General features: G+C 47.7%; 1 gene segment (V, D, J or C); it reads right to left on the bottom strand.

The window, feature by feature from the left end:
- Nucleotides 1-4386: 4386 nt before the first annotated feature.
- Nucleotides 4387-4996, bottom strand: LOC102381210. The segment is given in 2 exon segments: nt 4387-4748; nt 4854-4996. Coding segments are annotated over 2 exon segments (501 nt in total).
- Nucleotides 4997-11802: the final 6806 nt, after the last annotated feature.

The following is an 11802-nucleotide window of genomic DNA, read 5'->3' as shown; positions in this document are numbered from 1 at the left end:
TTCTACATTCTCCCTTTACATATTTTACCTGGGGAGAAGGGGGTGGTGTCAGTGAGAGCACAATCTGACCCTGGCTGTGTGCGCTCTACTATTCAATATGGTATAATTACCCAAGAGCAAAGGACATCTAGCTGAGTCACCAAACCATTCAGAGCCTTGCATTTATAAAACCGTCATTGACACCCTATGATTAAACATACCATAATAGCACTGACTCTGTACTGGGAGCCCGTGGTCTTCCTGGGAAGCAGGCACTGTACTTACCCAAAACAGCTTCCGTGCTTCCAGCAAAAGCCTCCTGCTCTGTCTGCATAGGACTTTATAGGACAAAACACTAGAAAGGGTGCTCGTTATGGAGGCTTGGGCAGTACTGGACACTCTGCTGGAAGTACTGGAAGCTATCAGCCTTATATTTGAGTGCCTTTCCCACTAAACTGATAGAATATCAGAGTCCCAAGAAGTGTTTATGGCATTTCCACCTTTTCTGCTTAAAATTACAGGCAGGAGATTTCATAGCACATGGAAAAAGCCTCCATGATACATGCATATGGATCCCTGCATTTAGTGGGGTGACCAGGAGGGGTCACTGAGTTACCACCAGTCTCTCATCTTTGATGCACTATTAGGTAAAGACATCCACCTAGTGGCTTGTTTAAAATGGCAACACATCTTTCTACTACTTATTATCATAGATTACTAACCCATGGCACAGCAGCCCGTGTGTGGGGCATGCAGCAGATCAGGGAGGGAGCAGGAAGAACAGTGGTGGATAGTAGGGCTGTGCAAAGCTGAGGTCCCGAATTTGACTCAGTGGAGATTTGGTCTGATTCAGTGGCTGAATCTCTGAATCCAAACCAAATCAGAGGACTCTGTAATCTCTCTGCACTGAATTGAAACCCTCCACAACGATTCAGAGAGATGAGGAAAGATTTGGCGATTCGGACATAGACACAGCTTGCTTTAAAAGTTTTTTCTACATACCTCTAGGTAGCAGGCGGCTCGTGAACGCTGTGGTGATGGGACACATGGAGTATCCCACAGAAGTGCGGGGGACTCCACATTGTGCTCGACAGCAGACCCAGATGTGTACCAGAAACATTTTCGGTCCACTTCTGGGTCTGCACATGGAGGGCCCCCCCCACTCCTGTGGGAGGCTCCATGATCACTCGCAGCATAGAATAGAGAAATCATATCCCACCATGACACCTCAGCAGTATGTGAGCCCTATAAGGAGGGCAGAGGCCCAAGCCCCAGTGGGGATTCAGACCAATGCATCTTCCTGAGGAAAATAGGTCTGGTCGGGACACTCGGATTTTCAGTTAAGCCCACAAAGCTGAGAACAGCCTCTTCATGAAAATCCGCCCCCTCCTCTCTGGCATCACTGCCTCAAATTAGAAAAGCCCAACATGGGCACAGAGACATTTGGTCCAAACCTTTTTGCAGTCTCACAGGCACAGAGCAAATCAGGGAACCACTGGTGAAGAGTAGCTGTTGGTAGGTAGGGGCCAGCTGGTATGTGCACATGACTGAACATCTTTTCTCCCATTTCCTGATCTTTTCTCATGGGCCCAGAGAAATGAGGAGAGAACAAGGAACAGAGTGATACTAAAGACGTGGGGGCTGGAGGTGGTGATGATGGTCATTATTTGGGTTGCCTGTAGTCAGAAGTTTGTGAGATTTCTTAATGTGTAAACAGACACCAAACACCTTGATTTTAAATACAAAAGGCACCAAAGTAATGGGCATGGGTACATGCTGGGTTAAGAGCTTCATGTGCAACCATCTTTTACCCTAATTAACACCATCATGTCTAATAATCACTGCAGGTCTCCACATCCTTATTTTGCACCCAGCTCCCTTCACAGATGTTATTAAAACCCTCAGGGGTTGCAACACACTACTGAGTGGATCCTACCTGGGTCTTAAGGCCTGTGTGCCCGTCTGCATCTTCTGTCTACAGGGTTGCTAAACGACCAGAATACCATGTGGCAGATGTAGTCTTAGGGCAAGGGAAATGGGGACCACGATGGTGCACCAATAGCTCAGAAGGGGTGTGACAAAGAAATGTTCAGACGATGGCTGCCACCACTGAGATTTCCATTAGGGTGTGTGAGGCTTCGGACCATGCTTCAGATCCAGAGAAGCTTTGGACACTTCAGCGTCCGAAGCAGGTGCTGGCTTCATTTGGCTTTCTGAAGCGGTTCAGAGCTTCCGAAGTACTTTGGAAAAGCTTTGGGGCTGCTTTGGAGATCCAGCCATAGGATATAATAGGGAATCAATGAAATATCTACAACTCATCCTGGGCTTAGACTCCAGTGATGGTCAACGTGGCCATGTTCCCAGAGCTGGCATCAGAGAATTGGTCTGGGATCCCATCAGCTTTCATACTACTGAAGTATATAAGCAGCAGTGGGGCACCACCAGGTTTGTGTTGCTACCAGCTCACAAATGTGCTCTCAAGATTTTCTCCTGTGCAGATGAGTTCAGTAGTTTGTCTCAGAGACACAGACACTGAAGGGGGTTGGATAAATGCAGTGGTGTCACTGAATGGTGTCAGTGAAAGCAGGCAGACCCTGGCTGTGTGTGCTCTACTCTTCATTAGGGTTTAATTATCCAAGAGCAAAGGATGTCCTGATGAGTCAGCAAACCATTCGGTGCCCCTACAGGCATAAACACATTGTTTGTTCTTTATAATGAAACGCACCGCACCATATTGGCAACTCTTTGTCTTCCTGGAAAGCAGGCCCTGCACTTATTCAAAGATCTTTGATGGAGAGGGATGGGAAGGATGAGTTCAGGGGAAGTTCTGTTGTACTTCATACATGGCAGGTTTTCACTCAGCACTCATATTCATGCCCCTGTTATTTAGCCTGTTAGCATGAAGTAAAACGATGCAACACATCACCAAGAAGTCAGCACCCAAAGAAACCCATGAGTTGCAAGAATTCATTGTACTCTGTATGAATCAGAAGGCTTGAGCTGATCTGTGTGTGACAGTGCTTACTTTCCCCATGTTCACAACCCTCTCTCTCAACACTGTGCATCCACACAGAAACATGGGAATGGGAAGGTGGCAGGAATATGGGCAGATTGTAGAAGAGAAGGAAGAGATGGGATGTGGAAAACCAAGAGTTTTAGAGGAAACCTGGTCCATATAGTAAATGAAGAGCCATGAAGCAAAGGGCTGATCATGGGCTGGGGTCTTAATGTTTATGGGTTACTTCTGCCCAGCATATGTAGCAGAGACCCCAAGATGCAGCCCTGGGTGAGTCTTCCTTCCCAATGGACTGGGCTAGGTAGTAGCCCCCTTGGGTTGAATTGCTAGTGACTGTGACAATGAACTATTTGGGTTTTACTTAATGTTTAATGGTTAAGGCTTCCTCTAAGGTTGTCCTTTTATCTCTTTTCCCCGTAATAAAACTCAGTTGTAGCTGAACATTGCTTGTGAGTGGGGAAGCTTGTTCACTTGACAACACACACTTTTTGCACAGGGACTTGCATCACATTTAGAAAGCTGGTGTTAAACCCCTAAATTTGAACCCAGCCCTTGTCACAGTTTTCCAGGACCTAGCAGAAGGGTTACACTTATGTTGTCTAAGACATATTCCAGTAAAAATGTTTCTTGTCCATAAAATTGCAGATTGTCAGTAAAAAAGAAAATAATTCTTTTGTTGGCAATCTTGGCTGTGCTGGTCGTTCTTATTTGCAGTCATTTCTAGTCGGAGGACTGTGAATTTTGGGAGCTCGCCAACTCTGCCCCCACTGCCAATGACACCGGCAGCTTCTGCGGATGTGCCCCCCGATTCGGGAGGCACCAGTCACCCATGCTAGTACCATCATATCTAATAATCAATGTGCTTCTCCAGATCCAAGTATTGAGGTTGGCTCCCCTCACAAAAGTTTCTTCATGAAGACGGCGCAATTCTCAGGGCTTGCGACACAATTCCCTGGATGCCACCTGGGTCCTAATGCCCCTGTGGGGCACCTGCCTACAGCGTGGCTGAGTTACCAGCATACTGTGAGACAGACATCTGGATAAAGGATTGGACTGGAGTCCATGACATGACACCAATAGTTTAGTGGGGATGTGACTGGAAGTGTTGAGGTGCTGCCTGCCCCACTGAGGCTAGTCTCCAGCACACTGCTTAAGACTACTGCCAGCTGGTGAGGTGTGATGCAGGGTGAACCAAGCAGCAGGGCAGGCACAACTATTCCTATCACTGTTTGGAAAGCCTGAGCGTGTTTCAAAATTCACCCTGTTGCAGTTCCACTCCTCACCTCAAATTCTCCTGTGCGGGCTGGTCTTTGAGGGTGGATGAGGAGACCAATAACCCCCAGCTGGCTCCTTTGGTTAAAAGCAATCTCATTTCAGACCAGGTGCCCACTTCATTCCCTCTCACAATGAGAGGTTTGTGTCTCACTTCCCCATTGCAATGTGTCACTGTGAGGTGTATCACTGGTAGCATCATAAGCTGCACAGTAATAATCAGCCTCGTCCTGGGCTTGGACTCCAGTGATGGTCAGTGTGGCCGTGTTCCCAGACTTGGCACCAGAGAATCGCTCTGGGATTTCATCAGCTCTGCTATCATCAGCATATATGAGGAGCAGAGGGGCACTGCCAGGTTTCTGTTGGTACCAGCTCACTGCATTGCTATCAAAGTCCTCTCCTGTGCAGGTGAGTTTAGCAGTTTGTCCTGGAGACACAGACACTGAAGGCGGTTGTCTCAGCACATCCTGGGCAAGAGAACCTGAAACAGGAAGGAATATGTAGAGATGAAATGACAGAATTAAAAATGTACCCTAGATAACATTGTCTGCAGGCAGCCAGGTGAGAAACCAAAGCCCTGTAGCACCTGAGCAGTATGTGAACAGAGTGAGGAGGAGCGGGGCCCACGCCATGGTGTTGACTCCAGACCAGTTCTGTTCCCCGAGGCAAACTGGGCTCAGGCTGGCACCCTTAAACTGCTGCAGAGCAGAGAGCTGCCCCTTCATGCAAATCGCCTTCCTGCTGCTAAAGACACTTCCCTCATTCACCAGAAAAGGGCACAGACACTGAGGAGGGGCCTCACTGATGGTACGCAGCCAGAATATTATAAATGAGAGCACAATTACGCCCTGACTATTCCCGGTTCACTATTTAATCAGGTGTCTTTATCAAAGAGTAACAACTGCTCTGCTGAGTCACCAAACCATGCAGAGCCCCTGCAGGCATCAAAGACTCATTAACAAGGTTTGATTAGAAAAATCCAGTTCACAATGGTGCTGCCCCTGCCAAGACCACGGTCGGGTTAGCATCTCCTGTCCTAACAGTACGAGACTCTAGGGGGTGAACTGCTGCACCGGGTGCTGCCTGTCTCCACTTGGGCAGTGCTAGAAGCTGGCAGGCAATGGCTTCGCTCTGCTGGTGACAGCCCTGTGCCCCAAGAGGCAGCTCGCCCTGTGGGATCGCAGGCTGCAGACTGAAGGCCAGGACAGGGGAAGTTTTGTCAGACTCTGTTGTGGGCAGGTTTTCACTCAGAGCTCAAGGTCATGTCCCTGCTATATAGGCTTTAGCATTAGGTAGGAAAATAATTGAGGGCATTCGCAAGAAGGTGCTGCTCTGACAGTCAGTGAGTTGAACTGATCTTTGAAGGACATATAGGAGTAGGTCTATTTTATAGGGGCCTTGAGATGATCCAGATAAAGACAAGGGTCTCTTTCTCCCTATTCACAAGCATCCACTGTTCGAGGGATGGTGCAAGGAGGTATTGTTGGGTTCAGAGGGGGCCATTGTCCATGCTCACCCACGTAAAATCAGAGGAACGGGGAAGTGCCAGGAATACAGAGAGATTATGGAAGAGAACAAAGATGCGGGAGCTGCAACGCAGGCTGGTCCTGAGGATGTCTGGTCTGTACATGTTCTGGGAGCCAAGAGGCAAAGCTTTGACTTCCTGACTGGAGAAGAGATTCCCTATATGGGACTGTGACCAGGGCTATGTGAGCCTCAGTCTCTTCATGTGAAAAATGAGGATTGAGAAGGGACTGTCGTTGCACTGTGTTCACCTTTCCTTGGGGTCACATTGAGAAGTAGCGAGGGGGTGTGAAAACCGCCCTGAGGTAGATGCATCTCTGGGTCCCTGCAGCTTGTTCCCAGTAAGGTCACTGGTACCCACTATTGACAGCTCTCATCTTTGATGCCTTCTTGGTAACAAGCTCTCTCAGCTGGCCTCACCGGGAATGGTAATCCCTTCTACCAGAGTGTCCATCATACATGTTATTTCTGCATGGTTGGCACACCCTGGCAAGGGAGAAGGGCAGCTTCTGCGGGGGCTGCAACCAGGACAAGTGCTTCTGAGAGGACGACTGCAGAAGAACTGTGACTGAGTGACCTGCTACCGAGGGCAGAGGAGTCTCCAGCTACTGAGTACCCAGGATTGCCTGGTATCCTTTACAAAAGAGCAGGGGTGTGCAAATGGGTTCCCCTCCCCACTTTTAAGATCCCTGGGTGCAGGGAGTCACTGGGAAGGACTCAGGGACAGGGGCTGCTAGAGGAGGTTTTCTGCGAGCGCTAGAGAAAGCAGCAGGGAATCGTGGCTTTGTCGGAGCTCCAGCAGAGCTCCATAAAGTACAGCTGAAAGGGGGCACTTTTAATACCAGAGATGGCATTACTCAGAGCCGGACCCACTCCCACATCAACAATCTGTTGCACAACGTGTTGAGCCCCTTCCCAGGCACAAGGGCTCCACCCTCCTTTTGTTCCAGGATCTCATTAATCTCTGGGTCCTGTTTCTGGGCCTCTCGCCATTGAGGAACACTCATCTGGAGTAGGGCAGATTGACTTAAAGTGATATAACCCACCAGGGCTGCCAGCTGTTCTCGGGGGCTGATCCTTCTCCACCAGGTGAAGAGGCTTTTGACTCTTGGCCTGCCCATGTCTCAGAGACCCTTGAGCCCTGGAAGGTATCTAGCCTTGAAAAGCACTGGCGTCTACTCGAGAGCCTGCAGGAGCCTGCAGCTGGTGTAGCTCGTATGATTAGAGATGAGAATGCCGATGCCACTGCTGAGCAATGCTTAAAGGCCCTGGTCAGTGTTTTTGGAAGTTCAGCACAAAAAAGCACTCTGCAGTTGGACTTTGACAGTCCCTGACAGAACAAAGGCGTTTACCTCGATGCTCTTATAGTGTTTGGCAGAAGCCTTGAGGAACATGAGGGGAGACTGATGAAAGTCTGAGATGGGCTAGAAGCTGTGGGGCTCGAGCTGGCACGGGACAAATGTAAATTTTGTTAAACTTCCATTAAGTATGTTGGACATGTAGTTTCCTGGGATGCAATCAGTACTGATCCTGAGAAAATAGAAGCCGTGACTATGTGGCCGCTGCTGCAAGTCTATCAGGACCTGAAGAGGTTCCTTTGGTTACAGGATATTATAGGCGTTCTGTCCAAGACTACGCTGTGATAGCTAAATTGTTAAATGAGTTAACACGAGGCTGTCAGATGGGGAGACACAAACACCCTGGCAAGGCCCCCCACACCAGGGTGGCGGCACCTACTCAGGCCATGCTGCATCGTCCACTGGAACCTTTTGGGTCTTGCTGGACTGACCAGTGTGAAAAAGCTTTCTGAACTTTGATGGTGCAGCTCACTCAAGCATCTGTGCTGGCTTACACTCATCCTGCTAAACCCTATGTGTTGCATATAGACACCAGTCTTGAAGGTCTAGGGGAAGTACTTTACCAAGACCATGAAGGAAAAAAAAGGCCAGCCACATCACCAGTTGAGGCCTAACATCTAGCAAAGCAAGGTACCCGATCCATAAGCTCAAATTATTGGCACTAAAGTGGGTGGTCACTGAGAAGTTTAAAGATTATTTGTATGGGCCCAAATTCACAGTATGGAGGGACAACTGTCCCCTGACATACATTCTGACCAGAGCTAAGCTGGATGCCACTGGGCATCGGTGGGTGGCTGCTCTGTCAGATTAGCAATTTAGTCTGCATGACAGAGCTGGACGACAAAATGTGGATACAGGTGCCCTTTCTCAATGCCCATGCAGTCCTGGGGTGGAGGTGGTTAAGGAAGAGGAAGTTAAGAGCATCTGCAATTTGGGAGGAGTGGGAAGATCTCTAGAGGACAGAATAGGCGATTGTGCAGCAGAGGTCCTGGGAGGGCCCCCGGAGTGTGTTTGGGCAGCCCTGGTGGGTTATATCACTTGGAGTCAATCTGCCCTACTCCAGATGAGTGTTCCTCAATGGCGAGAGGCCCAGAAACAGGACCCAGAGATTAATGAGATCCTGGAACAAAAGGAGGGTGGAGCCCTTGTGCCTGGGAAGGGGCTCAACACGTTGTGCGACAGGTTGTTGATGTGGGAGTGGGTCCGGCTCCAAGTAATTCCATTCCCTCCAACAAAGAAAGTTTGTTTCTCACTTCCCTGTCACATTGCATCACTGTGGAAAGAGCTGCTTTCATCATCATGAGCCTGGCAATAAAAGTCAGCTTCATCCTGGGCTTGGAGTCCAGTGATGGTCAACGTGGCCGTGCTCCCAGACTTGGAACCAGAAAATTGGTCAGGGATTCCATCAGCTTTTCTGTCATCGTAGTATACAAGCAGCAGATTGGCACTCCCAGGTTTCTGTTGGAACCACTGCATGCTGTTGCTATCCACATTTCTTCCCATGCAGGTGATCATGGCAGTCTGTCCTGGAGAGACAGACACTGAAGGCAGCTGAGTCATCACATACTGGGCAAGAGAACCTGGAACAGAAGAGAGAATATATCAAAATGAATTTATGTCATTGACTTAGTGTTTTCCACAGCTAGTACTGCCAGTATATCTTGATTGTTATGAAAGTGAGTTCATGGATTACCTAGTTGCCAATGTAAGCATCACTGTTGCTGCCCGCCAGTATAATGACTACTGGCATCACATCGGACAAATCACAAGACTTGACAAGGAGGAGACATTTCCATGGCTTGTGAAGTTCACACATACACTGCTAGCACTACTCATAGAACTGCAGAAGTGGAGAGAGGTTTTTCAGAGAGAATTAATCTGATGAAAAAAAATATTAGAAATAAATTATTCACTCCTATCCTGGAGAGTTTGCTGACTGTCAGAAGTGGATCTGGGCAAATTACTACTTCAGTGGTTGACAGTGCTGATATTTCAATGTACAATGACAAAAAGAAGGATTCTGAGGATGGTTACAATAATTTTTAGTTGCAATTCTTAGTTCTGTGATTTTTTTACTTTGTACTTTTTTGTTATAACCCTGCGTATATTATGTAGGCTCAGCTATTGTTATGTTCTACTATCATAACTGTGATTTCTTTCTTTATATACCCTCATTTGTATTCAAAGTTTGAGAGTTTGGGGACTTCTCATACCTGCTTTACTGTTTATGGGCCTAGGTCATAACGTTTAGGCATTACTTCTGGCTGGCACATGTGGCAGAGCCCCCCAAAAGGTAGCCGTGGGTGAGTCTTCCTTCCCAAAGGACTGGGTTAGGAAGTAGCTGCCTTGAGTTGAATTGCTGGGGACTGAGACAATGAACTGTTTGGGTTTTACTTAATGTTTAATGGTTAAGGCTTCCTCTAAGCTTGTCTGTTTATCCCATTTTCCCTTACACTAAAATTCAGTTGTAGCTGAACATTGCTTATGAGTTGGGGAAGCTTGTTCACTTGAGAACACACACTTTCTGGGTGGGAATTTGCATCAGATGTAGAAAGCTGGTGTTAAACCCCTATATTTGAACCCAGTTCCAGCTGGTTCTTTTTGTTGAAAGCAATTTCATTTCAGATCAGGTGCCCACTTCTGGCAAGAGAACACGAGTCATTCCCTCTTACAATAAGAGGTTTATCTCTCACTTCCACATCACACTGTGTCACTGTGAGGAGTGTTGCTGTCCATATCATAAGCTGCACAGTAATAATCAGCCTCGTCCTGAGCTTGGACTCCAGTGATGGTCAGTGTGGCCATGTTCCCAGACTTGGCACCAGAGAATCGCTCTGGGATTTCATCAGCTCTGCTATCATCAATATATATGAGGAGCAGAGGGGCACTGCCAGGTTTCTGTTGGTACCAGCTCATTATCTTGCTATCAAAGTTCTCTCCCGTGCAGGTGAGTTTAGCAGTTTGTCCTGGAGACACAGACACTGAAGGCGGTTGTCTCAGCACATCCTGGGCAAGAGAACCTGAAACAGGAAGGAATATGTAGAGATGAAATGACAGAATTAAAAATGTACCCTAGATAACATTGTCTGCAGGCAGCCAGGTGAGAAACCAAAGCCCTGTAGCACCTGAGCAGTATGTGAACAGAGTGAGGAGGAGCGGGGCCCACGCCATGGTGTTGACTCCAGACCAGTTCTGTTCCCCGAGGCAAACTGGGCTCAGGCTGGCACCCTTAAACTGCTGCAGAGCAGAGAGCTGCCCCTTCATGCAAATCGCCTTCCTGCTGCTAAAGACACTTCCCTCATTCACCAGAAAAGGGCACAGACACTGAGGAGGGGCCTCACTGATGGTACGCAGCCAGAATATTATAAATGAGAGCACAATTACGCCCTGACTGTGCCTGGTCCGCTATTTAATCAGGTGTCTTTATCAAAGAGCAACAACTGCTCTGCTGAGTCACCAAACCATGCAGAGCCCCTGCAGGCATCAAAGACTCATTAACAAGGTTTGATTAGAAATATCCAATCTGCAACGGTGCTGCTTGGGGAACCAGCCCCTTCATTGACATGAATGAGGTCCAGGTCAGGTACAGATGGTGTAAGTGAGAGCACAACCAGCCCGTAGTTGTGTACGTTTGACTATATAATACAGTGTAATTGTCCATGGGCAAATCCTGCTGGCCACAGCTGGAAATATCCCATGAACCCTGGCATTGCACTGGGGAACCTTTGTCTTTGTGGGAACCAAGCCACTTGCCAAAGACATCTTCAGTATTTCCTTCAGGAGTTTCCTGCTCTGACAATATGGGACTTGAAAAGATGGATCATTTTGGGTGCTGGCTATATACACTTGAGCAGTACTAGAAGCTAAAATACTAAAGGCTTGCTCTGCTAGTGGCAGACCTGGGTACTGGATTGTGACTTCCTCTGTGGACTCCTAAGTTGCTCCTAGTTAGGACTTTGTACTGGGCAGGGTTTCACTAAGAGCTCAAATTTAGGTCCCTGCCATGTAGCATTTATCATCAGATAGGAAAATAATTCAGGGCACAAGCAAGGAAGTACCGTCCTGAGTGACCCATGAATTGAGCCAGTCTGTGAAGAGTCTGTTGGAGTATACATTTTTCACAGGGGCCTTGAGCTGATCCATGTCTCATAGTGCTTACTTTCCCCCTATTTACAACCCTCTTTTCTCATTCTCATGTGCTAGCACAGAAACAGGAATGGGACAGGCCAGGGATAAGTTCAGATCATAATTGAGGAAGAAGAGTTGTGAGCTGGTACACCGGCTGTCCTAAGAGACTGCTTGATCTGTGTGTTAAACAAGGACACCAGGAGCCAAAGTTTGATTTCCTCATTGTGGCACAGACGTTCGGTGGAGTTGAGCCCCAATATCTTCATGTAGAAAATGAAATTTGATCTGGTGTCAGGTATCCAGGTTGTAGCCATATTGGTCTAGAGGAAAATTGGAACAGGAGTAGTATCAGGTGTTAGGTGATGAAAGTTGCTTCCTCCTTGGTAAAATATGACAATTTTATTTTAAAAATTGGCAAAATTTTGGTATCTTCCATGTGTCAGGTATCCAGATTGTAGCCATATTGGTCTAGAGGAAAAAGCAACCAGGGTTCATGGTAGAGGTGATATTTTTTATTAGACCAAC

Source organism: Alligator sinensis, unplaced genomic scaffold, assembly GCF_000455745.1.
Source record: "Alligator sinensis unplaced genomic scaffold, ASM45574v1 scaffold2026_1, whole genome shotgun sequence".
Taxonomy (NCBI): domain Eukaryota; kingdom Metazoa; phylum Chordata; order Crocodylia; family Alligatoridae; genus Alligator; species Alligator sinensis.
This window is presented reverse-complemented; position numbering and strand designations above follow the sequence as displayed.